Below are 27,961 nucleotides of genomic sequence, written 5' to 3' on the forward strand. Positions count from 1 at the left end.
ATTTGGACTACAGGTCTGGATTCAGAGAGTGGCACCTTAAAAAACACTCATCTGAGTGTTTTTGAGACGTGTTCCAGGTCAGGTGAGCCTCAAGACAGGGGTAGGGGAGGGATAGCATTAGGAGAAATACCTAATGTAGATGACGGGTTGATGGGTGCAGCAAACCACCATGGCACGTGTATACCTATGTAACAAACCTGCACATTCTGCACATGTACCCCAGAACGTAAAGTATAATAAAAAATAAGTAAATAATAAAAAAAATTTAAAAAGAGTGTAGTTTTTGGCACAGCAGAGATAATATATCCAAAATGACAGATGGGGAAACAACTCTTTATACTATAAAAACAATCCCAACTTAGGTTATGAGAGACCATGAGCTGTGGTTGACAGAGCATGGAGCCAGAAATTGTGGGTTTGAGTCCTAGCATTCTCTGTCTGTAGCTGGATGAGCCTGCACAAGTCAACCTCCATCAGGGCAGAAGCCTCCAGGAAGCACCCAGGCACTGGAGTCAGGCAGACCTGAGCTCAAACCCCCATCTCCTTCCCTTCCCGGCTTCATGACCTTGGGTCAGTTAGTTGACTGGGTGAGCCGCCTTCTCTCCCTTTGCCCTCCTGACACTTACTCTGCTATTTTCCTCCTATCCGCAGACTTCTTTGCCAGTGCCTCCTCAACATCCCCCCACCCCCAGTTATTCATGTTGAGGTTCCCGGGGCTCTCTGGCTTAGGCACTTTCTGTTATCATTCTATATGCTCTTCCTGAACAACTTGATACACTTCTAAGCCTTCAACTACCATCAGCTTCTGAATTGAAATCAGAATCCCTGAGCCTAAGATCCCTGCATCAAGCTTCCCTGACACCTGTATTGGTCGTTCCCCAACTTGTCTGCACTGAATTCATTGTCACCCCCACTATGATGGCTGCCTCACTGAATGTCATGCCCATCCACCTAGGTAAGCCTAATCCTCCCTTCCCCTGCCCCCTAAGTGCAATGATCCTATGGATTTTACCTCTGAAATACAGACTTTTATTTGTTTATTCAACAAATATTTATTGAGCACTTCCATGTGCCAGGCAGCATTCTCTTCATACTCTTTGCCACTGCCCTGTTCCAGCCCTCCATCATCTCTCCCCTTGATGACCTGACTCTGGAGATCCCCACTTGGCCCCCTTGAGGTCATTCTCCATTCTGCAGTCACTTGCATCTTTTTTTTTTTTTTTTTGAGACAGAGTCTTGCTCTGTTGCCCAGGCTGGAGTGCAGTGGTATGATCATAGCTCACTGTAACTTTGAACTTCTGGGCTCAAGCAACTCTCCTGCCAAGTGATCTGGCCTTTTAAGTAGCTGGGACTACAGGAATGCACCACCACTCCTGGTTAATTTTTTTTTTTTTTTAAGTTTCTTGTAGAGATGGGTCTTGCCATGTTGCCCAGGCTCTTCTAGAACTCCTGGCCTCAAGCAACCTTCCCTCCTTAACTTAGGATTACAGGCGTGAGCCACCATGCCCAGCCACTTACATCTTTTAAAGTGTGAATCTGATTGCCTCCCCCCGGCCCCGCCCCTTGAGTGCTCCCTATACCCTCAAGATAAGGTTTCAAATTCTCAGAAATGGTGACATTCTCTGGCTCCTGCTCATGTCCCAGCCTCATCCTGGGCTACCCACCCTTCTCGGTTTTTCTCTCTCCCCTCTTGCCATGCTTGCTTTATCTCTATTTCTCAAAGAGACCACAATTTTTCCTGCCATTCTCTCTGCCTGGAATACTTTAACCCTCTTACTTCACCCAAATAACTCTTTCCAGTCCTTCAGGCCTCAGCTCAACATCCTGAAGCTGGGACCCCCTTCCCTGAATTCCCACAGTAGGTAAGGTCTCCCTGTGGCATATCACAGCAGCCACGATCTCCCCCCAGGGCTTGGATCATGAGTGTTCAGCTCGTCTTCCCAAGCTGTGAGCAACATGAGGGCAGGGCCCTAGCACATTGTCTGGCATACAGTGGGTACTCGTTAAAGAGTTATTGTCAAACAGGGATAATGATACTGACATCACAGTGCAGGGTGAAGTATGTGCTTAGGGGAGTTAAAGCAATGACATTAAAGAAACATTTCCTAAGCTCCTACTGTATGTCAGACACTGGCTGGACCCAGGGAGACCAGAGTTAAGAGGACATCATCTCTTCCTTCAAAGAGCTGCCAGTCTAGCTGCAGCTTGAGAACCTTGCAAATCACTCCTCCCGGATTAGTTATGGGAGGCCTGGACTTTGCCATGGGCTCTTCACCCCAATTAAGGCTGTAGGCAAAAAGCCCTCAGCCTTAGGCCTTAGCTCTCACACAATGGCTGGTTTTGCTAAAGCTAAGCCTCTGCCAGACTCGTGGTGGCTTTTCCTGAACCTGCCTGGCTCTCCCCGAACCTGCCTGGCTCTTCCCTTCTTCTCCAGTGACCCTCAGCAGAGCAGCTTGATTCTAAGTAGCTACTTCCTTCCCTTGTCACTCCACACTTTGCCTCTTGGGGCTGGCATTGTTACGGCAACTCGCCCTGCCTGCAAGGCAGGGTGAGGGCTAAAAGTGCCCCGCGACCTCTTCAAGCATCTGTGAGATGGGCATTGGCATGAGGCTTCGGTGAGAGAATGGCTGTAAAGTGCTTGACACGGAGTAAGTGCTTGGTAATCATTAGCCAGTACATGTGGGGTTAGGTTTAGGATCAGGGTCAGTGTCAGGGTTAGGGTTAGGTATGTCATTAAGCAACACAAGAGTACCTACTGTGTGCAAGACACTGAGTTGTGGACATGGTGCTGTGTGCTCAGTGGGCATCAAGCTCTCAGTCTAGAGAACAAGGAATTATAGGAACTATAGTTAGAAGGAACCTGAGAAGTTACTTATTCCAACCTCTCCCTTTACTTGAGCCATGGCGTTTCAAGATACACACACATAGGGTGCCTGACCTAAAAGGTGCACTCAATCTTCTTTCCCTCCCAGGGGTCTCAGTGTCCCTGGTCCTGTGGCTGCACCTAGGCTCTCTCCTCCCCTGATGTTGGCAGCTGAACATACAGTTTCCAGAACTGGACTGCTTCCTAGCTGGATAACCTTAGGAAAGTTACTTTAACTTCTCTGAGCCTCAGTTTTCTTATCTGTAAAATGGAGCCACAGAGTTGCTCTCAGGATTAAATAAAAGAGGAGCACAATGCCTAGCACATAATAAACATTCAATAAGTGGCAGCCACCGTGGTAATTTTGGCAAGAGTCAAGGTTCTCCGCCACCTGCCCCTTGTCCTCCTGATCCATTTCTTTTCTGCTGTTCTCCTTCATACGTGCTCTGCCCTACAAGTTTTCCAGAGGGGTGCTTAAGGCTGCATGCCTCTGGCCTCTGCCCACGCTTTGAATGCCACCCCTCTTCTGGACCTGATGCTCTCCTATCCATTTGCCAACTCTGACTCACCCGCAGGGTCTGTCTGACTTCAGAACCTGTGCCCTTTGTCGTGGTATCCCAAGAAATGGAGGAGGATGGGGTCAAAGGAAGAAGAAGACAGAGGGTCTAGTTCCTAAGACACTGTTCCCAAGAGCCACGTTCAGAAAGTTCCTTTGGGGCATTGTTTCTGCTGGGTTTGCTTCTTGCCCTGAGTAGGGGGTATTTAGTTCAACAGGGGAACCAGATAGTCACATGAGCCACCAGCCACAAGTGGACCTTATGGGAACACTGGGTTTGGATTTGGCCTTGATGGTGAACTAATTGCCCATTATGTTCTTTCAAGCTATGGCTCAACTCACCAATATGGACCCACCTAGAAAAATCCCCAAGGGCTATTACGATTGTGGAGACGGCTTCTATAACCCAGTCACGAGGGTAATCAAGGACTATAGGAACCGCTTTCTAAGAAATGCAGGTAGGTTTCTTCTGACACTGCAGCACGTTTTCTCTTCATCCACATATAAGTATGTGTATCCGTATGTACAAATGTATGCACACACTTGATGAGAAAGAAGCTTTTGCTGATAAAAGACAAAAATTGATTACTTGGATGTTTTATTTTTTGGACTTCTCATGGCTGGCAAATCTGTACATAGTCCTAGAGTGAGGTAAAAGGACATTCGTGGTCTAGCTGTGATGGCACATAAATGTCACACTGAAAGGATTAAGGTACTGATTTTTGTATGCATTCCTTCGATTTTAATGGGCACCTACTACATGCTAGACACTGTGCTTGGTGTTGGGGGAAAAGCAGAGCAAAGCTGGACACAGCCCCCCTTCCTTGAGGAGCTTGCATTCTAAAAGTTGCAGAGAAGTACTATAAACAGTTAATTGTATCATGGAACCAACACAATGAAGGGAAAAACATGGTCCTGTGGGAAGGGAAAGTAGGGGCCCCAGAGAGGTGGGACGGATGCTGTGGGAGCACAAATAAGGGGTATCAAATCCCGAAGTGGTTAGTCAGAGAAGGTTTCAAGGAGGAAATGACTTCTAAGCTGAGACCTGAAGAATAACCGGTGGTTGACCACAAGGCCTGGGGAGAGGGTTTCCCAGTGAGAGGAAATGGCACAGGCAACGGCTCAGAGGGGAGTGATCCCTTGAGGTCCAAGAAGCTTGGTTCATCCTTTAGCCAGGGGAGTAGGTACCTTGGAGGATCCAGAACCTCAGTTTGGTGAGTCAACACAAGGCTGATCAGACTGAGAAGAACCCATTTACAGTGACCACACTCACAAGAGATCAGTACACAAATAATAGGAACATTTTCCTTTAATGCAGTGATTCCTAACTTACCCTTTTCTGGAGTCACACTCCCACTAGGAATATCAAAAGATACGGACCCTCTTGCCAGAAAAATGTCCATGCATGCACACACACAAGCACACATGTGCATACATGTGTGCCCACACGCACACATGCATACACACACACACACACATTTTGCAGATAGTCTTAAGGGATGGATGGTCCCTCTAAAGACCTAGGTCAAGAAACCTTGCTCTATAATGAGAAAGAAACTGCCAGGTAGACCAGAACATCTGCGCTGGTGAATGAGAGTATCCTCTCCCTATAGGGAAATGTACTCAGTAAGTCAGTGATGACCAGAAAGGTGCCTTGTGGGGCTAGAATAAGAGCAAGGAGAATTGTCAGCTAATCCTGTGACTGGAATCCTGGAGCTAAGATGCCCCTAACCCACTGGATACTCCTGGAGGAACATGGCAAATGCTCACACTCCAAGTCCCCCGGCTCACATTTCTTCAATGACTTCCCTTTTCCATTTGCACAATGCACTACTATGTAGCACGCTAACTCTGCTGGGTGCTAATAGGTTTACCATGAAGTTTCTTGGTCAAATAAAATAAGGAAATGTTGCCCTAAACAATGCTAACTAGGCTTATTTACTGCAGAACTTCTCAGGGCCTCTAATATGCTAATATACTTTGTACTTTTCATGGCACTTATTTCAACATAATTAAATGTAATTATTTGCTTAATATCTGTCTCTCCCACTGGACTGTAGGATCCATGTGAGAAGGAACTCTGCATTATCTTGTATCAGTAAGAGTTCAGTTAGAAAAATGGAAAGAGGCCAGGTGCCGTGGCTCATGCCTGTAATCCCAGCACTTTGGGATGCCAAGGCAGGCAGATCACAAGGTCAGGAGTTTGAGACCAGCTGGCCAACATAGTGAAACCCTATCTCTACTAAAAATACAAAAAAATTAGCTGGGCGTGGTGGTGGGAGCCTGTAATCCCAGCTACTCGGGAGGCTGAGGCAGGAGAATCGCTTGAACCTGGGAGGCAGAGGTTGTAGTGAGCCAAGATCGCGCCACTCCACTCCAGCCCGGGTGATAGTGTGATTCTCTGTCTCAAAAAAAAAAAAAAAGAAAAATGGAAAGAATTTAATATCGGGAAATTGGTGGCTACCAGGGAACTAGAAAAGCAAAGGAAGACATTGAGGTAACAGAGAAAGTAACTGCAGGATGCAGGCACCCCCTCAAGGACTGGGGACAATAGTAAGAGATTAGGTTGTGAGAACCTAGAAGGTCAACAGAGGGACCCCCCAGGACCTGCAACCCAGACCCCTGAGCAGAGGCCAGCTGGGGCTGGCTCCTGGGAGCTCAGAGCAGGGCTCCTGCAGAACTGGGACCCAGACCTCTGGTGGGGGAGCACTGCCCAGTGGAGCCTCTGAAGAGAGAGATGAAGCTGATTCTAAGAGTGTAGAAAAAACTGGAAACTGGAAGTGAAATGACACTGCTGAGATGACACTGGCATGAACAACAAAGACAACAGAAAGGAGTGTATCTTTGTCTGCCTGACAGCCCCTAACAAGGAGCAGGCTGGCAAAACTAATGTAATTCAGGCAGTTCCAGTCCCACCATTGCCAGGTTAAGTATAGAAGGCTCAGTTTGGAGCTGAGAGTCAGTAGCTTCTTTTTTTCATTTTGAGATGGAGTTTCACTCTTGTTGCCCAGTCGGGAGTACAATGACGTGATCTTGGCTCCCTGCAACCTCCGCCTCCCAGGTTCAAGTGATTCTCCTGCCTCAGCCTGCCAAGTAGCTGGGATTACAGGCACCCGCCACCATGCCCAGCTAATTTTTGTATTTTTAGTAGAGGTGGGGTTTTGCCATATTGGCCAGGCTGGTCTTGAACTACTGACCTCAGGTGATCCATCCACCTTGGCCTCCCAAAGTGCTTTAATTACCTGACACTGCACCTAGCCAGGTGTCAATAGCTTCTCATTGGCCCAGCCACCCCTTTTGTTGCTCAGCATCCACACACATTCTTCTATAGATATTAAGTCTTCTGTACAACATTAACAAATGTATATTTTTTTGTATAACAAGTTTCAATGCATCCTTCATATTAACACAAGGCCCTCTCCCCTTCTCCCACAGAGGGGAGATAGGAAGCCCCAACAGGCACTGCGCCCATCTTTTGAGTAAGGTTATTCCTTGACAGTTCTGCCTGAAGAGTTTATAACCTACAAGCTCTTGCCAATAATCCTTCTCTAAAATAACAAGGATAAAAGAGGAAACAAAAGAAAAAAATTAGTTAATAAAAACAAATATGCTAGCCAGGCATGGTGGCTTGTGCCTGTAACCTCAGCTACTTGGGAAGCTGAGGCAGGAGGATCTCTTTAGCCCAGGAGTTTGAGGGCAACCTGGGCAACACAGCAAGACCTTATCTCTTAAAACAAAACAGACCGAGTGCAGTGGCTCACACCTGTAATCCTGGCACTTTAGGAGGCCAAGACAGGTGCATCACCTGAGGTCACGAGTTCAAGACCAGCCTAACCAACATGGTGAAACCCCATCTCTACTAAAAATACAAAAATTAGTTGGGCATGTTGATGCATGCCTGTAATCCCAGCTACTCAAGAGGATGAGGCAGGAGAATTGCTTGAACCCAGGAGGCAGAGATTGCAGTGAGCCGAGATCGCACCACTGCACTCCAGCCTGGGTGATACAGCGAGACCCCCTCTCAAAATAAAACAAAACAAAATGTGCATATAGATGAATAAATAGAAAGATAGATGACATAGATACAGATAGACATACACATACAAGCAAGGAGAAAAAACTATCACTACTATAATTCTCTTTCTGTAACTTGTCACAAGGCTGTAGTTAATATTCATAAATTCCTTCTTCCATTATTCACCCCAGGTTCCATTTGCCTTGAGCCCACCCTTCCATTGGTCTGGCTTTTTACCTAGTAGGGTGATCAAAACCTTCATTCCTGAAGGGTCCAAACCCTTAGTGGTCCTGCCTTTGTTGGTTATTTAGTTGGTTGGGTTAGTTTTTTATGAACTTTGACTGTGGTCAGTGGAAGTACCAAGAGGTGTCCTGGAGAACTGCTGGGTTCCATACAGCGTTCCCTTTCTCCTAATGGATGGCAGCATTATCTTCTATACCCAGCCTTCTCTCGGGGGCCAGGAGAAACTGATGGTGACACAGATCATAACAGCACAGAGTTGCTCCCAGAGAACTCAGCAGGGATTACTCTACCCTGGAGGCCAGTAGGCCAGGGAGGTTTCCTGGAAAAAGAAAGATCTACTCTGTAACCTAAAAAAGAACAGACAAATGCAGTAGCATTGGTAAGAGTGTTAAAGGCAGAGGGGACAGCATGTGCAAAGGATTATAGTTGGGAGAAACATGTCATAAATAGGGAGCTCCAAGTAATTCAGGAGCATGAGCTAACAGTATGAAAGGAGACAAAGGGCAAGAGAGGAAGCCCAAGAGGTGGGCGGGGTGAGGGCAAAGGGTACGGTTGTCTGTCACCCTAAGGCAGCGGGGAGCAAGGGAAGGCTTTAGGCAGGTAACATAGTAACTCATTTGTTCTTTAGAAAAAGACTTCTTTGATTACAGATGGAGAAGAGGCCAAAGGAGGTCAGATTAGGTAGGAGATCCTTCTGGTAAGATGATGGGAGAGAGGAGCATGTGAAGGACATGGGCTCAGGGTGATGGGATAGGTGACCTGGGATCCTGGTCCTGGCCCCAGCTCTCAGGCTGCCTGCTGGATGACCCTGGGCCAATGCCTTCCCTCTCTGGGCCCCTTTCTCTTCATCTGTAAAATGAGAGAGTTGAACTGGATAATTTCTAGGGCCCTTCCAACCTTAAGTAAGAGTCTATGATGGAGGAGAAAGGTAGCCAAGGAGTATTTTGGTCCTGATATTATAGGACAGATGAAGTTTGGAGTGTCCTGAAAACCACTAAAAAGGAGTCTCTGTTTGTGGCCACCTAGTCATTACCCCTGACTCACCTCACCCTGGGAGGGACTGATTCAGGCTTCTGTCCCTCTTCTGTTTTCCCCAGGGACCTCTTTCTGCTGCATTTCAATCTACCCCCCCAAACAGTGCTTCCTGTTGGCATCCTGAAGGCTCAGGCTGCTGGGCCTCTGGGCCTGAGATGGGTGACTGAGGCCATCCCAGAGTAAACACAGGGGCCTCAGCCACTGCTATTATGAAGCATATACCACCTGGGTGGGTCAGAGCTGGGAATGCTTATTGTACAGCAGGTCACGGGCTGGGCCACCAGCAGAAGAGTCACCTTTGCTGTGAGAATTTAAATCCATCCTTCCACGTATCAAAATTCTTTGAACATCTACTATGTGCCAGGCTTTGGGGTTCAGGGCAGGCAATGTATTCTCTCTAACTATAGCTCTCAAACCTTCGACCCACAGTAAGGAATGTTTTACATCATGACCCAGGATACACACAGGTGCACACGTGTGATGTATGTATCTTTGTACATGCAACATTCTATGACATTTTCTTTTTTGAGATGGAGTCTCACTCTGTCACCTAGGCTGGAGTGCAGTGGTACGATCTCGGCTCACTGCAACCTCCACCTCCCAGGTTCAAGTGATTCTCCTGTGTCAGCCTCCCGAGTAGCTGGGACTACAGGCACCCACCACCACACCCAGCTAATTTCTGTATTTTTAGTAGAGACGGGGTTTCACCATGTTGGCCAGGCTGGTCTCGAACTCCTGACCTCAGGTGATCCACCTGCCTCGGCTTCCCAAACTGCTGGGATTATAGGCATGAGCCACTGCGCTCGGCCCGATATTTACTATTCTCTTTATTTTTTAAGATGCTGGTTGCTAGGCACTAAATTGATTTCACAACCTTTTCAAAGGTGGGACCAGCTGTTGGTGGACCATTGTTCTAGGCAGCCTTCCCTGACCTTCTCTTCTGTCCTCCACTCCACCGCTGTGTCTGGGTTGGGCATCCCTCCTCTGTGCTTTACAAGCCTACCTCTTAGCACTTAGCCCTGGACAGTAGAGTATCTTTATTACCCTATCTCCCCCACAAGTCTGGGAGCAGCTGAGGGCAGGGACCACGTGACTATGTCTGATTCATCGCTGTGTCCCCAGCATCTCACATGGGTCCCATGAGTTGGAGCTGATTAAATGTTTGTAAAAGACAAAGCATGCAGGCAGGCAGAGCACCTGCTCCCAGGTCCCTCGTATTGTTCAACTAATCACACCAAATTCAATACCTGGTACATGATAGACAACTTATGATTCTGAATAATAAAAACAATCCATTATATTTCTATGCACATCCAAGTTTTCAAAGCAGTTTAACATGTCAGAGATCTTAACCCAGTGGCTCTCAGGACAAATCTGGTTGCAGTTTTTGTTTGGTTGGTCCAATTCTTGAAGCTGCTTGGGTTCGAGCATCTAGGTGGGGCCATGCACTGCCCAGACCCCTCCCACTCCCTGTTGTGTGACCCTAGCAGCATCAGTCATTTCTGGTACCTGCCTTAAAGCCTTTGAGCTCATCTCATAGACTTCTCATGCATCCAGTGAGCTGGGAATGGGCTCACCCTGAGATTGGGAAACTAGGTCTTGGAGTGATGAATGACAGACGTGTGATAGTGAAGCTGGAACTCAAACCCACTCCCATCTTACCACAGCCCAGTGGTCTCTCCACTACCCTCTACTGCTGCTTACATTGGGACCATAAAGCCATAAATGATAGCAACCGCAGACAGTTATTACATATTCTAATCAATACTGCAAACACAAAACAAAAGAGAGACTGAGTTAGGATCTCTTGCCCCACAGAGGCTGGAGAGCTGAGCTGAGAGAGGTGAGAGAGATGGCGTGGTGTGGTGGTTAAAAGCCTGGGGCCTGGAATCCATGCCTCAGGCTGGCCTCTAGTCCTAGATCTACCACTGACCAGCTCTGTGATCATGAATAGGTCACTTTTCCCCTTGGAGCCTCAGTCTCCTCATCTGTAAAAGGGGCATTGTGGTAGTACCTATTGGAGAAATTATGGTTAGAAAAAAAAAGATTAAGTATTCAAAATACATAGGACAGCACCTGGCCCAAGACAGGTGTCCTGTGATTGGTAATTGTGGCTGTTATCATTATGATGATTATTGACTCAGGCTGGAGAGAAAGAAGTGAGTTAGAGCCTGGGATTGGTTAAGCTTTCTCTAGGTGCCTGAGAGGAGTCTCTAGGGAGACAGATGTGCCTGGATATGCCATCTTTCTGCCTCCTCAATGGTTTTGCTTGGAAAATGAGGTGCTGCTGAAACTTTGGGATCTGCAAATGCTTGATTATGGCATTCAGAGCCCCAGCCTAACTTTGAAGGTCTACCTTCCATCCTGCTGTCTCTTCTGCTCCATGTTCTAGTCCAAGAGGACTAGCTGGCATCCATTGATAAACACACCCAGCACTTCCTACTGCCTATTCTCACCTCATGTATTCCCCCAGCGCAGAATGCCTTTCCCTCTTTTCTCCACCCATCTCAGTCCTCCTCATCTCTCAATGCTTAGCACATAACAGAAGGCCATGAAGTCTTTGCCTGCAACCCTCAAACAAGGGCATGTGGCTTTGCCTGTGCATCCACAGCTCAGCTGGGAAAGGAATGCTTATTGTGGAGGATCCTTGCTAGGCTCTGTGCCAAGCACCTTAACAGCTTACCTTGACCATGCGCAGTGGCTCACGCCTATAATCCCAGCACTTCAGGAGGCTGAGGCTGGCAGATCACCTGAGGTCAGGAGTTCAAGACCAGCCTGGTCAACATAGTGAAACCCTGTCTCTACTGAAAATACAAAAATTAGCTGGGCACAGTGGCACACACCTGTAGTCCCAGCTACTCGGGAGGCTGAGGCAGGAGAATTGCTTGAACCTGGGAGGCAGAGGTTGCAGTGAGCTGAGATCATGCCACTGCACTCCAGCCTGGATGACAGAGCAAGACTCGGTCTCAAAAACAAACAAAAAAACAGCTTACCTCGCATGCTCTTCCCTGCCACCCCCAAGTGGGTAATTTGCATGAGACACAGTTTGCAATTTGCAATGAAGACACTTGGTCTCAGGTTAATAACTTGCTCATGTCACACAGCTAGTGATACAGACAGATTCAAGCCCCAATCTTCCCAAAGCCTGTCCTTTTCATTCTTCTTGCCAGCTTCATGGTTCTGGTTTATTCTGTACTCCTCTATCTCCTCTCTAGATAGGGGCATGTCTGATTTATAGTTGTTCCTCCACCAAGCACAGTTCCTGGCACCCAGTGGGAGCTCAGTAAGGTTCCCAAGTGAATGAAAAAGTCCATCTTAGAGCTTTAAGACAAAAACACCACAGTCCTCACAATCAGATGCTACTTCATTTAAAAAAGGGTCCTTTATACACTGTGAGCGAATAAAAAAGCATTTGGAGCTATTTGGGCAAATGGCCTTTGCCATGATGGGAAACTGGGAGACTAACTCTAGCCCTTCCCCCTCCTACACGTCCCTGTCATTCCTCTTAGGAAGGATAAGCTAGAGCCTCGCTGGCAGTTTGTACGAGTATCTCTTTCATGGGGCTGTTGCTTGCCTCAGTGTTACTAGTAGTAATCATTTGCAAAATAACTGTACCACTAATCTTTACTCCCTCCTCCCAATTAATGATACCCCATGCGAGTGTCTCAGATGAAAGACACATTATTAATATTCAAAGAAAAAACCCTCGTAACCATTTTAACATATACAACTAACAATGAACTAAATTTGCTTTGTGGAAGACAGAGAGTGAGCATCCCAAATTAGTTTATGTAAAAGCTGAAATTCTTCCCCGAAAGGTCTCAGTACCATCCTCAAAGAATATCCTGATCATCAGAAATGCCGTCAAGACTCCCGCCAACATTATCCCCTTTGTTGTCTGAAATGTCGAATCAAGCACATCTGGCAAATGTCCTAGAGCTCACAAATCTTTCAAACAGCGTATAATTCCCAATGGTTAAAGAGATAACGCCACCGCTTAATCGTGCTGCTCTTCAAAATAGCACCAACTTTCCTTCAATCAGAAACAATGGCTTTGGCTTCTTAAAAATATCGCACACCAGTGATTATTTGCAGAGAGGGCCCTTTTGCGTTTGAACCTGTGGGTTCCAGACAGAATTTAAAATCAAAACCACAAGCCTCATTTGAATGCACACTCCATTAAATGGACAATGGGAATAAGGGGTGTGAATTGGGGTCTGAAAAGTAACCTGGCTTATGTGACTGGGCTGCCACCACCAGAATCATGAGGAAGATGGGGATGATGGTGGTGGTGACAGCTAACGATGACTGAGCTTTTACCATGCACCAGACCCTCAACCAAGGAGTAGGGAGTACTCATGTGGTCCCTGTTTGACAATGAGGAAACAGGCTCAGTGGGGTTAAGGAATTTCCCCAGGAAATTTGGCAGGAGCCCGAATTCACACTCAGGCTCGCCTGCCTCCCCAGGTTTCCCACTTTCCACTTCTGGCCAGCTGCAAGATCATCTGTTGAAAGAGGCATGGGCGAAAAGCTCCCAGACATGATGTTTATCTGCTCCCCACCCAGCTTTAGAAAAGGGTGAAATTTAAGCCGCACAGTGAACACCTAGAGAAGAAAGATCACTTTTGTCTTCTCAATTTTCTCTGGCGTTGTTTAGACACTTGAAAACTGGAAACATCCCCAGTGTCCAATAGGAGAGGACTGGTTAAATAACATATAGTTTATTCTTACTATAGACTACAATGCAATCATTAAAAATGGCAGCGAAGAAATAGATCTATTGATATACAAAGGTATCCATATTCTATTTCAGGTGATAAAGCAGGATAATAATAATAGCCAGCATTTGCCAACTGCTTACTGTGTTCCAGGCACTGGTCTAAGCCCTTTACATATATTTTATTTTATTTCATTTTATTTAATCTCCACAGTAACCCTGCAAAGTCGTTATCCTTGTTATTCCCACTTTACAGATGATGAAACTGAGGCAAGGTGAAATGCCTGCCCAAAGTCAAACTGATAGCAAGTGGCAGAGCTGGAACTGGAAGCCAGGTCCAGCTGACTTCAGTGCTAAAGATAATGTTAGAGCTGACTTTGAATGAGAAGTTGGAGTTTACTAATGAATGAAAGAAAGAACTGAGGGCCTTCCTAGCAGCCCTATATTTTATAGAGATATAAAAAGTACATATCCAAAGAGTGTAAGGTTGCAGATGCCTATTCCCAAGATAGTTCTCTGCCCACTTTCTTGCTCAAAAATTGGCCAATGAACAAGTCTTTCTTTTTTTTTTTCTTTGAGATGGAGTCTTGCTCTGTCGCCCAGGCTGGAGTGCAGTGGTGCCATCTCGGCTCACTGCAAGCTCCGCCTCCCGGGTTCACGCCATTCTCCTGCCTCAGCCTCCCGAGTAGCTGGGACTACAGGCGCCCGCCACCATACCTGGCTAATTTTTTTTTTGTATTTTTAGTAGAGACGGGGTTTCACCGTGTTAGCCAGGATGGTCTCGATCTCCTGACCTAGTGATCCGCCCGCCTTGGCCTCCCAAAGTGCTGGGATTACAGGCGTGAGCCACTGCACCCAGCCAATGTTTTGTATTTTTAGTAGAGATGGGGTTTCACCGTGTTAGCCAGGATGGTGTCGATCTCCTGACCTCGTGATCCGCCCACCTCGGCCTCCCAAAGTGCTGGGATTACAGGCATGAGCCACTGCGCCCGGCCAATGATCAAGTCTTTCAATGCCACTGACAAACCAAGACTCCCCTAATCTTGAAGCCACTGCCTTCTCCTGACAGATGAGAAATCTGAGACCCAGAGAGGGTAAATGACGTGTCCAACCCCACACAGACTGTCTGTGATAGAGCCAGGGCTGGTACCCTGGTTTCCCACTGCTAGGCCGGAACTCCTTCTGCAAACCCAGGCTACCTTGCCACAGTGCTTCCCTTGCAGTTTCTGCAAAACGGCCGAGTGAGACTCCCCCACAGCCTCCTCCCGCTGTCATCCCTCCAGCGAGACAAAAGGCAATTTATCGAAATGTTATAATCACCTGGAGGCTGGCACGCAGGGACATCCATGCTTTATCTGCGGTGTTGTTAGCAGCACCATAATGAAGGCTTTGTGGAGGGATAATACGCTGTAACTGCCAAATCAAATGCCCGCACCAATCACACATCCCTGCCAGCAGATGGGCATTTGCTGTAAGCAAAAGAGGTAGGAAAGAAAGTTATGAGTATTGAATGCCTCCATGATGCCAGGGACTTACCACATCCCAGTTCTTTGAGGAATAGACCATTATTTGTATTTGGCAGATGCAGAAACTGAGGCTCAGGGAGTAAGTTATTTACTGACAATCAAGCAGCTAGTAAAGGGAGGAACCAGGGTATGAACCCAGGTCCATGTGATACCGGAGGCCATGCTCTGAACCGACGAAATATGCTGTGGCCTTTTCTGAACCATGAACCTGTCTGAGAATCTAGGCCCAGCTACGGACCTCTCCCCAGAGAAATACACTTGAATTCACAAACACAATTTTGCCTACAGAGGGCGGGATTGGCCACTTGGAAGCCATCCATACAGCCCTGTCAGGACCTTTGCTCTAGGAATAACAGCCTGCCCAGCTTGCTGCCTCTCCCTGGACTGCAGGAATTGCCCATTGCCATCCTCTCTCCCCACCCCAGTTCCAAAGGCCCTGGAAATTCCCCTTCCAGCCATGGTGCCCGTCAGATTCTGGTAACAATTCCTCCTCTGCCGCCCCCCGACTCCCCCACGGCAGCCTCCTGGAGACATTCGAGGGACACAGCTTCCCCTTCCGTGGCTGGAGTCAACCCGGGCCAGCGCTGTAATGGTTTGTTTTGTCTCCTTTAATAGAAGTGAGTGGAAAGCCAGACCCTATGAGGCCGGAGCCTGCTCTCTTTCTCAGCCCAAGCTCTGGAACTCAGCACTGTTGACTGAAACCCCTCAGGTCCAGGAGAGGCGGACAGGGTCACAGGCAGGTATTTAGAGCCAGTCAGATCTGCAAGCAGATCCCAACGCTGCCATTCACCAGCTGTGTGACCTTGAGCTAGGCCCTTAACTTCTCTGAGCTTCAGTTTCTTCACCTGAAAAAATGGGGACAGAAATAGACTTCCCTTCCAGGGCTGTGGCCTGAAGTGAGATGACATGCATGAGGTGAGATGACACACTCCAGCAAGAACAGCGGCTGGCCTGAAAGAAGCACCTGGTGCATGTTGACAATCACAGTCGTGATTCCTTTTATACCCAGGATGAAAAGGTGAAAAGCAGGGGCCTCCTTAACTCCACATCCCAAAGGGAGGAGCCAGTGTTTCCATGGCAAACTGCAGTCTGGCCTCCTCCTATCTGCTTTTAATTCTAATTTCAAGACTGGACTAGAGGCCTGTGGTTTTCTGATCTCTCTACCCAGCCCCTGGCATTCCGTTATGGACATGCCCCCATCATCCTCATCATTTCTTATGCACCTAGAGCCTTAGGCCCCCTAAGCTCCCCCTAGACACAGGCCTTTGTTGAGCCCCTGCATCCACCAGGGTTTCACTTGGGGATCAGACCCAGTGCCTGGTCCCCACCAAAACCAGTGCAGGGCTAGAGGGAACATATACATAAATAGACAGTCACAGGACTCGGGTGGGTGTTCTCTGGATAGAGGCCTGGGCCCTTTAGGGAGCCTAAATGTTCAAAAGACTGTGAAGAAACTCCCACCCCTCAAAATATAGCTTAAGAATCGAAATAACATAAACCATAAAAAAGCATAGGAAGCAGTCCAACACAATTCTATATTCCCTACGATGTTTAATTTTAAATATCAAATATGAGATTCTTTCCAGAAAACTGGGAGTATCCCTATTTCAGTGGTGCTGGGAGCTACATTCACAGTGTGCTACACACACAGAGAAGAGCATCAGTGTGTCCCAAGCTGTCCAGATGATGTCCTGGAAAAGATGGAGTTGGCTAGACCTAAAAGGATGAGAGGTGGATTCTGCTGCATGGAAGGGAAGGAGCAATATGGGCAAAGGTCCAGAGGGATGCAGAGGTACAGGGTGCTCCGGATGGAGCAGCTGAGAAGGCTTGTGTGTTGGGGAGTGGGGAAGGTGTCAAGGAGGCCTCAGACTGGACTTTGATGAGTATGGAGGAGTAGGTCTCAGTGGGGCATTCAAGGCAGAGGGACCCAGTGTGGGCTGGAGAGAACCTTGAATAGCAGGTTAGGGAGTTTAGCTTCAGTCCTTCAGACGGTGAGGAGTAAAGACGGGAGTTGCAGAAGAGTTCCTCAGGGAAGTGGGTAGTGGTCAAGGCTGCAGCTCTGAAGACAGACTTGGCTCTCACCCTGCACCCACTCACATGAGCTGTGTGAGCTCGGGCAGACACCTTCACCTCTGAGCCTCAGTAGCCTCCCCTGTAAAAGAGGTAAGGACATTGTCTTTCCACGACCGCTGTGACGATTCTGTGAGTTCTGGTCTGTCACAGACTTCTGCAGATTCCTCCTTAACATCCCTGCTGACTGTTGCCACTGCTCTAGTCTTAATTCAGCCCTCAACATTTGCCGACTGGACAACAAGCTCCCGACTGCCAGGGCCCCTTCAGTCCATTGTCCACGTGCAGCCAGGGATTAGGGGCCAAAAGGAGCAGAGGGTCAAAGCAGAGGCTGTGGGGTCAGGCCAATAGAGTGACCTTGGCCATGGCACTTGGTTCCTCTGAGCTGCCTTAGGACAGCAGCTAGGTGTCATGAACATGTTTAGTGAACATGGATTCAATTATAAGTGTTCAAAAAGAAAAGAGGGCACCAGGAAACAGGAGGAACAGCAACATCAACAGTGTTGGTGATTTTGCATCCCCTCTCCATTCAGCACACATGCGTTCTGCAGCAAATGTGAGGACACTGCATCAGTCATCTCCATCCCTGTGTGCCTCCTGTCCTGGGAGCACCTTGCTACAGAGGATGATTCTAGCATTTAAAGATATGTACCTGGACACGGTGGCTCAAGCCTGTAATCCTAGCACTTTGGGAGGCTGAGGTGGGTGGATCACTTGAGGTCAGGAGTTCAAGACCAGCTTGGCCAACATGGTGAAACCCTGTCTCTACTAAAAATACAAAAATTAGCCAGGGGTGGTGGCGGGTGCCTGTAATCCCAGCTACTTGGGAGGCTGAGACAGGAGAACCACTTGAACCTGGGAAATGGAGGTTGCAGTGAGCCAAGATCGCGCCACTGCACTCCAGCCTGGGTGACAGAGCGAGACTCCATCTGGGCAAAAAAAGAAAAAAGATATGTATGTTTTGATCAGTGTCACCCATAAACACTACTCATATGCATCTGGACCTCAACAGCAAGGCAAACTCTCTAACAATTGTCAGAAGATTGGCTATGTGGGCCAGGCATGGTGTGCCTGTAATCCCAGCACCTTGGGAGGCTAAGGTGGGAGGATTGCTTGAAGCCAGGAGTTCAAGACCAGCCTGGACAACAATCCGAGGCCCCATCTCTACAAAAAAAGATTTTTTAAAATTAGCCAGGGGTGGTGGCATGCCTGGAGTTCAGCTACTCAGGAAGCTGAGGTAGGAGGATCTCTTGAGCCCAGGAGATCAGAGGCTACAGTAAGCCATGATCACACCATGCACTACAGCCTGGGTGACAGAATGAGACCCCCTGTCTATAAAACATTTTTTCTTTCTTTTTTTTTGAGACAGAGTCTTGCTCTGTCGCCCAGACTGGAGTGCAGTGGCACAATCTCCGCTCACTGCAAGCTCTGCCTCCTGGGTTCACGCCATTCTCCTGCCTCAGCCTCCCGAGTAGCTAGGACTACAGGTGCCTGCCACGACGCCTGGCTAATTTTTTGTATTTTTAGTAGAGACAGGGTTTCACCGTGTTAGCTAGGATGGCCTCGATCTCCTGACCTCGTGATCTGCCTGCCTCGGCCTCCCAAAGTGCTGGGATTACAGGCGTGAGCCACCACGCCCGGCCTGTAAAAAAATTTTAAAAATAAGAAGTCTGGCTGTGTGGCACTTAGTGAAATGTCCATCTCCAGCATGGGAACTTCCTAAGAGATTTCCAAGGGTCATTATGACTATGGGAACTTTTCCCCTCACCCATCAACTGGAGCACCTAAGGCTCCCCCGAGACAACACCAGCTATGCATACACAGATGTTAATGAGGATTGCATGATGGCAGGCATGCAAAGTGCCGGGCATGGCACCTTGCTCACGGAAGTACTTCCTAATATGAGGCAGCTATATTCCTTGCCCTGACTTAGCCCCATCCCAGAGATAGTCCTAAATCCAGCCTTAGGCCTAACCTTGGAGACCCCACCTCAATTATTTCCACATATTAAAACAAAGTGTATCCACATGAAATATAAATCCCACATTAAATATAAAAATGTTGCTGTTGCTTGGTAAACTGCTTTACTACGAGTCTTTAACAATTGGCCTTGATTTCCTGAGAGTCATGCATACTGGAGAATTCTCAAAAAATGAGGAAATTGAGCCTACAAATGGATTTCAAGTGTAATAAAATTGTTTTGATTTCTAAATTTAATAATTAAGTCTGAATACCTTAATTATAACATTTATTAATTTCAGTTTTGTAGTTTCTCTTTTTTTCTATTTAGAGCCAATCATCTTTTTCTAAGGCTTTTACATTTGAATAGGCCTTGAGAAGCTTGTGGGTGCTTGGCCCAGCCCTCCGCCCAGCCCAGAAGATGCTCTTCTATGGGGAAAAGCCGGAGCAGGCCCAAGGCCTTCCACCTCCCCGCCCCGTGGCAGGCTTTGCCTAGGCAATGACTCCTCAGTCAATATTGACAATGCTGTGGCCTTGGCCTCTGGCCACCACCACTGCCAGCAATGTTCAAAGACTCTTTCTTGTCAGGAGTGGTGATGGGGATGCCTGGGCATTGCTGCCCTCACTGTGGCACTGCCATGGCCCTGCCCCGCCAGCTCACGTAGGCTGCATTTGCACAGAGGGTGTGGCAGGGCGTTGGATGGGACCCATAGGTGCCCACAAGCTGGGGAGCCTGCTTTGCGGTGCACCCCCCATCCCAGCCTGGAGTCCTCTGAGGATGGGCCTAGACCCCCCCAAAAGATGACAGCCCCTATGACAGAAGCTTCCTTCCCCCAAGGCCTGCCTCAGCCCTGTGCTCACTGCCACCCTGGCATTCGGCATGAGCCCTGGGCTGTCTCTGTGGGTTGGAAGTGCCTCTTCCCTCTGCATGTGATGACACACACTGAGACTTTAGGGACTCACATCCTGCCACACTCAGCCAGTCACATGAGCCACACACTAAGTGCACACCTCCCCTCAGCTGCAGCCACTCCCACACTCACACACACCTCTTCACGCTTATGCTGGTGTGAGAGCAGTTGGATGGAAATACACACACACCTGTGTTTGTGCACACACTCGCAGCTTCACTGAGCGTAACTCTGGGGCCAGACACACTGAGCCTTTCCCTCTGCCCTGATGGAAGGATTTGGGGCAAATAATTTCACCCATCAGTTTCCTCATCTTAAGTGGAGACAGCCCCATCTCACTCACTGAGGAGAGGATGAGTGTAGCCCCCCACATACACGTGGAGCTGGGCACCTCCTAAGTGCCCGGCCAGTGTGAGCTCTGCCACTCTCCCAAGGCAGACGCTTTGTTTCATCTTGGTCTCCTCCCTTCCCTAGTCCCCATCCCAGCCCCCTCACTCACACAGGGTGGAAGCTGCATAGCAGTGGTGACCACAGGTGTGCCCAGCCCAAAGGCGTGCCAAGAGCAGGCAGAGCCCAGCCTGTGGGTGTGCAGTGACCCCAATCCACCTGCCTGCCTTCCCTGGGCTCGCCTGCCCTGGCTTGCCCTGCTGACTTTGAACAAAAATTATTAGCTGAGCTGTGGCCCTTGATCCTTATGGTAGTGATCCTCATGTGAAGACCTCCTCCTCCTGCGGGCTCCCCCTCCATCCTGGCAGGGAACCAGAAGTCCTGGGGGTGTCCTGAGTGAGTCCCTTAAGGACGCTCCCTTATGGGCATCCAGTTCAGGAATGAAAGACCTATCACAATGGTGACCGTAGCTTCCATCTCTGGGTGCCCACCGAGTGCCGTTCATCCTGGTCAGTCCTCACTCTGCCCTCTGCAGAAAGTCTGGTGAAACCTGCTACAAAGGCGAGTCGGTGGCTCAGCATCGGATCCAGGCTTGTTCGGCTCCAGAACTCCTTCTAGTCTTTGCTGTGTTGCCACATGAGCCCTGAAGTCCTACTTTCACGAGATAACTTTTGGCGTTTCTTTTGGTTTTTGGCATTTCCTGTGCACCAAGTGCTGTGCTAACCTTTTTTAGGGATGATCTCACTTGGTCCTCATGCAAGCCTTCAAGACAGGCATCTTTGTAGATGAGGAAATGAGACCTAGGGAGGTGTGAGGCCACTTGCTCAAGGTCTGTGAGCTAGTGACACAGAGTTCCAATGCCCAAGCTCTTAACCATCATGCCACACTGCCCCCTCCCTGCTAATCCTCTGAAGAGCTGATATTTCCTTGCAGCTGTTCTGAGACTTTCAGGATCTCTTTTTTCCCCCAGCTGTGCACTGACCTGCAGGCTGCACTAATGTCACCCGGTGACCTGGGCACAGCTCAGCAGACCCGGCACAGCTGTGCCCTGTACAGGTCAGCTCCTCCCTGCCTTCACTGAGAGACAAGTCCCAGGCCAGCCAGGCTTTGAGCTTCCTGAGTGGGGTTAGTGCCCAGGTATGACCCCACACAACCCAGCCTCTCCATGTGGTAGGGCTGCCCAATCTATTGCCCCAAGTCACAAAAGGAACCAGCAGCTGGCAGTCTTGGACTTGCCCTTGGCGTGCCTGCCTTGCCCTCTCACGAGCTCCGTTTGCCCAGGGTGGGGAAGAAATTCTTCCCCCTTTGTCAAAACCCCACAGGGTAAACCTGTTGCTTTTATGTCCCCAAATTTACATTTCTTTATTCATTATTCACCATGTACTTATGAAATACTTTAAGTGCTGGATCTGTGCTGGGCCCTGACCATCAAAAGTAAATGGTACAGGCTGGAGAGGGTGACCACGATGAACACTGTGACCTCGGCTCAGGGAAGGCTAACATCCGGGCAGGGTCTGTGGGGGTAGGGGACAGCCAAGAGAGTATGAAGTCCAGCCCACACATTCATGGGGCCTTTAAGTATGGATTGTGACCCTGTTCATCAGACAACTCAAAATTCACACCCCCTTTCCTGACTGTAGTGCCTCAGCACACTATGAACTTATACTTTTTTGGAAGAAATCCTAGAATAATACACTCATATTACATTTGGTTGTTTGTGTTAAAAGCAGCAATTTGTCCACTGGGCGCTGTGGCTCACACCTATAATCCCAGCACTGTGGGAGGCCAAGGCGGGTGGATCATGAGGTCAAGAGATCGAGATCATCCTGGCCAACATGGTGAAATCCCATCTCTACTAAAAATACAAAAATTAGCTGGGCATGGTGGCACATGCCTGTAGTCCCAGCTACTCTGGAGACTGAGGCAGGAGAATTGCTTGAACCTGGGAGGCGGGGGTTGCAGTGAACTGAGATTGCACCACTGCACTCCAGCCTGGCGACAGAGCGAGACTCCGTCTCAAAAAAGAAAAAAAAAGTAGTAATTTGTCAAATATAAATGTTTAAACTATACTATAATCGTTATCACTTTGCTTAGGCCTGTTTTCAATTTTATATACACTAATACTACAAAATGGAAAGTACCTTGGGTCTCTGTTGTGTTCTGAGAGGCCCTGAACCCAAGCCAGGTCCTGAAGGAGGAAGGGTGGTCCCTTGGGAACAGCATATGCAAAGGCACAGAGGCACTGGTGAGCATGCACATGGACTACGGCAGTTCCTCCGGTGGCTGCATTTTACAGTGCGAGGGGAGCTGGGAGGGAAGCGGGGAGGGAAGTAGGCCTGGGAAGCAGGGGGACCTGGCGACCTTGAAGGCCAGGCTAAGGAGTAGGGAGCCTTTTCAGGGAAGTTTTTCACTGGGGTAGCCCATGGTCAGATTTGGGGTGTCTCTTGCAATACATTTCTTTTCTTCTCTATAAAAAGCCCAATTATCCTAATGACCTATGAGGGCAGGGCGTGCAGGTGGCAGCAAGGTCACTTCCAAAGCTTCAGAACCGTAATAAAGACATCTTTCGGCCCCAAAGATATACAGACCTAAACCTGAAGTGCACCTGGGTCCTGGCAGCGCTCACTGCTGGTCTCAGTCCCATCTGTCCCTAACACTGGCCACAGGGCTGGCCACAGGATTGGGCTTGCCAATTCGATCATTAATTCAAAAGCTATCAACTGAGAACCTACTATGTGCCAGACGCTCTCCTAAGCACTAGGATATCATAGTGAACAAGCAGGCAGGGCTTCTGGTCTCACTGGAGCTTACAGTCTGGATAGGGAGACAGACAACATGCATGTAAACAAATACATATGCAGGGAGTGGCTTATGCTATGGAGAAAATAAAATGAAGACAAGATGGGAGTGACTGTGAGTGGAGGCGGTTAGATTAGGGTCATTGAGAAGGTGACATTTGAGCTGAGACCTGGATGCCGAGAAGGGAGTGCATAGGGAATGTTTGTTGATGGCAACTGACACAAGTCAGAATGAAAAAGGCTTATTCCAGACTTCATCTGGGACAGTATTTATTAAGCACCTACTGTATGCTGGGTCTAGTGGTCAACAAATCAAACATGGTCCCTGCATTGAGAGCTTACAGTCTAATGGGAGAGAAAAACATTATATAAGAAAATAGGCAAGCCGGGCGCGGTGGCCCACGCCTGTAATCCCAACACTTTAAGAGGCCGAGGTGGGCGGATCACCTGAGGTCAAGAGTTTGAAACCAGCCTGGCCAACATGGTGAAACCCCATCTCTACTAAAAATACAAAAATTAGCCAGATGTGGTGGCATGCGCCTGTGATCCCAGCTACTCGGGAGGCTGAGGCAGGAGAATTGCTTGAACCTGGGAGTTGCAGGCTGCAGTGAGCCGAGATCGCGCCCTTGCACTCTAGCCTGGGCGACAGAGCAAAACTCCATCTCAAAAAAAAAAAAAAAAAAAGGCAAATAAGTATAGATTCAAAAACTGTGATCTGAGGGGACCATGGAAGAAAAGGGAGTGAATGACGTCAATCTGGTTGCCTGGGTCTGTGAAGGGATGTCTACTCCCCTTAGAGTACATGAGAATCTCACCTTTTAGGGACCACACTGGGTTTTCATGTATTTCTTAAACTGTTTATTTGAAAGCAGTTAAATTACAGAATTCTCGCAAAGATAGTACAGAGTTGTCAACATACCCCACGCTTAATTTCCCTGTTATGACTGTCTTACATTGGATGGCACATCTGTCACAATTAGTGAACTAATATTGATGTTATGATTCACTAAAGCCCACACTTTTTACAGATGCCTTTTCCTAATGTCCATTTTCTGTTGCAAGATCCCATCCTGTCTCCTTAGGCTCCACTGGGGGACAGCTGTTTCTTAGGCTTTCCTTGTTTTTGGTGACAGTTTTTGGGAGTACTGGTCAGATATTTTGTAGGATGCCCCTCAACTGGAATCTGTCTGATGTTTTTTCTCATGATTAGATTGGAGTTGTGGGTTTGGGAGGAAGGTCACAGAAGTAAAGTGTCATTTTCATCGCACCCTATCAAGGGTCCAGACTGTCACCATGACTTACCAATGTTGCTGTTAACCTTGATCACCTGGCTGAGGTAGTGTTTGTGAGGTTTCTCCATCATAAAGTTACTTTCCCCTGCTCCCTTTCCATACTGTACTCTTTGAAAGTCACTATGCACAGCCACGCTTCAGAAGTGGGGATTTTTGCTGCAACTCTTTGAGGGCAGAGTACATAAATTACTTGGAATTCTCCTGCATGGATTTGTCTATTCTGATTTTTATGCATTTTTACCAGTATCTTTATGCAAGGTTTTTTTGCTTTTCAGGAGTTCAAGAAAACTGTTGGTATTTCTAGGAACCTAGAAATTTTATTTTATTTATTTATTTATTTAGAGACAGGGTCTCAACTCTGTCACCCAGGCGATCACAGCTCACCGCAGCCTCAACCACCCCAGGCTCAGGTAATCCTCTCATATCAACCTCCCGAGTAGCTGGGACCACAGGCGCTTGCCACCATGCCCAGCTAATTTTTCTATTTTTTGTAGAGAAGAGGTTTTGCCATGTTGCCCAGGCTGGATTAAAACTCCCAGGCTCAAGCAATCTGTCCACCTCGGCCTCCCAAAGTGTTGGGGGTACAGTTATGAGCCACTGTGCCCAGCTGAAATATCTTATTTCAATTAACAAAATGCATGAAGTTACCAAGACATTAAATTGGAGGGTAGGAAAAAAGCCAATTTTTTTTTTTTTTTTTTTTTTTTTTTGAGACAGAGTCTCGCTCTGTCACCATGCCGGAGTGCAGTGGCGCAATCTCGGCTCACTGCAACCTCTGCCTCCTGGGTTCAAGTGATTCTCCTGCCTCAGCCTCCCAAGTAGCTGGGACTACAGGCACCCGCCACCATGCCCGCCTAAGTTTTGTATTTTTGTAGAGACGGGGTTTCACCATGTTGGCCAGGATGGCCTTGATGTCTTGACCTCGTGATCCACCCACCTCAGTCTCCCAAAGTGCTGGGATTACAGTCATGAGCCACCACGCCCGGCAAAAGCCAATAATTATTTTAATTTTTTTTATTTTGTCAATACCCATTAGTGAAAGAAGATTTGGGAAATAAAAGCAGAAAGAGAAACTCTCTCGTCCCACTATGCAGGGCTATTATTCACATTTCAATTTATCTTTAATTTTTCTTCTGTGCACAGTTATTACATAGGATATACTATGTGTACTTTTATTTCTTGTCTCTTCTTGCCTTTTTTCTTTTGCTTATTATCACATCAAAAACATTTCCCCCATGTTGCTATACAAACTTCCTAACAATTATTTTCAGTAGCTGCTAAATATCTCTTCACATGTCTTATAGTATCCACCTCCCCGAATCCAGCATAATGCCTGGCACATAATTCTTTCTTAATTGAATGCATATACAACAAAATAATCATTCCTTCATTTTTAGAAATGTACATTTTCCTTTTTCCTGATTCTAAATAGTTCCGAGACAAATAGATTATCCCTTTAAGAATAGTGTCCCAGAGTGGAATTACCGGGCCAACAGGAACCAAAAATTTTTAAGATAAATGCACCAAACCAGAAATCTTCCATCTCTCTGCACCACTGGCAGTTGTGCCAAGGGTAACAATTTACAATTGATTAAAGAGTTTGTGGGGTGTTTTTTTCCCCATCTTTTTTCTCCCTCCTCTCCCTCTCCCCTCCTGCCAAAAAAGGGGAGAAATTATCTGAGAAGGTGAAGATGTTCTCAGACAATCATATTAACATATTCCAACAATCGCAATTTGCAAAATAGTAATCACAACTCCCAAGATCTGGGAGGCATTAATCAAAGCTGCAGGTTTAATTCCATTTTAAATATTGATGAAATGTGCTTCCGCAGCCTCACCCTGGCGTGGCAGGGCCAGGGGAGCCGCAGAGAGGCGCAGGGGAGGCGGAGGGAGGGTTGGTGAGCAGCTGCTGGGAGGGGAGGCATCTGTGATTCAAATTGGTGGCTGTACAGCCAGGTAGAGAGTGAAAGGGGTAGTGAAGAGGGCTGTTAAGTCCATTGCTGTCAATTTTTAACGATCAGGGAGGGGCCTGAGGACTGGTTCAGCACAATACACCCAGTTTGTCTGGTTTCAGGGGTTACTGCTGAAGAGGTTGCAGCTGCACTGATTCGAATAGCCTGGAGACTTCAGAACTGTAATTATCAACCAGGCTGCTCACAGTGTGGCAAAAGTGGGCTCCACCAGCGCTTAACTCCTTGTGTGCTGACACATCATCGCTGCTTTCCCCACCCCTGGATTTCCCAGCCTCAGCGGGGACTCCCAGGCAGCCTCCCCAGAGGAAACTGAGGCTCACTGGCTGCTTGCCAGAGTGTGCCAGGCAGCAAGCCGTTTTCCTTAGGTCTCATGTAAAGAAATGGTGGGCAGGTGGTTAGTGATGTGGAGGCAGCCTCAGCTCCTGGCGTGCTCACATCTGCCCTGGGGTGAGAGGTCAGGCTGCAGAGCCTGGTGAACCTTGGTTTGAATCCACTGGCGATGGACTTAGGACAAGGCTCTCCCCTACCCGACTGGGCTGTTACAAAGATCCAATGAGACACAGTGTCTGCAAAGCACCAAGCACACATAGGCTGTCTGTGAGCTTCCATCTCTCTGCCCCTGGGTCTGGTGCCTTTCACAAAAAAGGAAGGCATCCTTGGCAGGGGATCTGATTCAGGCAAGCATTCCGCCGGCCCTCTGTGTTTCAGCTCTCAGGGAGTGCCCTTGTTCCCAAGCATCTGCCATTTGTTACCCAAGGAGGGTGGACACACCCATCCTCCCATCTCTTAGGCAGGAGGCACTGGGCTAGACACAGGGTAAGGAGAGGAGGCAAGAACTCCTCCAGTGCTCTGGCCCTCAGGAAAACTGGTTAAAGGCAGGGAGTGGCACCAAGGGAAGGGAGGAGTGGTGGGAAGGTGGAGAGGCAGGAAGGCAGGGAGAAGGCAGCTTGGTGTGAAAAGAGCATGGGCAGCTGCAAGGACGGTGCAGGAAGGATGTGCAGGACTCGTTGACCCTCCTTCTGGAAGGAATGTAACCCCAGAGACATTCTCCACGTATCCATGAAGGGGTGTGGCCAAGAACGCTTGTCCCAGCATTGTTCCTGGTAGTGGGAGTTGCAGGCAATCTCCGCATCCACCACCAGCACAGAGAGGAAAACGTGACGGAAGCCAAGCATGGAATATTAGGCAACAGTAAGAAGCAAAGAGCTGGATGTACACACAGCAACAAGAATAGGTCTTGAGTGAAAGCTGTGAGACATAATGAAAGCCACAGCACAATGCCATTTCTGTAAATTAAAAACACATTTGTACACAAAACAACAGCGCATATTTTACAGAGCAACATGCATTTTGAGGGGTCTCTATCCCATCATTGGAGTAAGTCCCTGTAGTGGTGGAGGAGGGGCCAGTGTGGGTTTGGAGGAAAAAGGAGGAAAAATTAAAATAAAGTAAATCCACGGAGGGGTCTTGCACAGAGAGATGATGGCAGCGTGCTGTGGACTGAAGAATATGATTCACTCAAGTCTCTCTATTTGAGGTTTAAAAAACAGCACAGGCTTTATAGCTGGACAATCCTAGGTTCTAGTCTGAGCTCTCCCACATACTGACCCTGTGGC

At 48.1% G+C, this 27,961-nt stretch overlaps 1 protein-coding gene across 3 annotated transcripts in view; it reads left to right on the forward strand.

Moving 5' to 3' along the window:
* Nucleotides 1–27,961, forward strand: part of MORN5 (MORN repeat containing 5) — a 38,499-nt gene that overhangs the window by 9,676 nt on the left and 862 nt on the right. Inside the window, exon 3 of one of the 3 annotated variants that reach the window (XM_032165048.2) lies at nucleotides 3,746–3,841. In XM_032165048.2, the coding sequence (XP_032020939.1) occupies nucleotides 3,746–3,841 (96 nt within the window). Of the gene's footprint in view, nucleotides 1–3,745; nucleotides 3,967–27,961 lie in introns of those variants that run through there. The other 2 variants (XM_032165046.2, XM_032165047.2) reach the window with 2 other exon arrangements.

Source organism: Hylobates moloch, unplaced genomic scaffold, assembly GCF_009828535.3.
Source record: "Hylobates moloch isolate HMO894 unplaced genomic scaffold, HMol_V3 SCAFFOLD_10, whole genome shotgun sequence".
Taxonomy (NCBI): Eukaryota; Metazoa; Chordata; class Mammalia; order Primates; family Hylobatidae; genus Hylobates; species Hylobates moloch.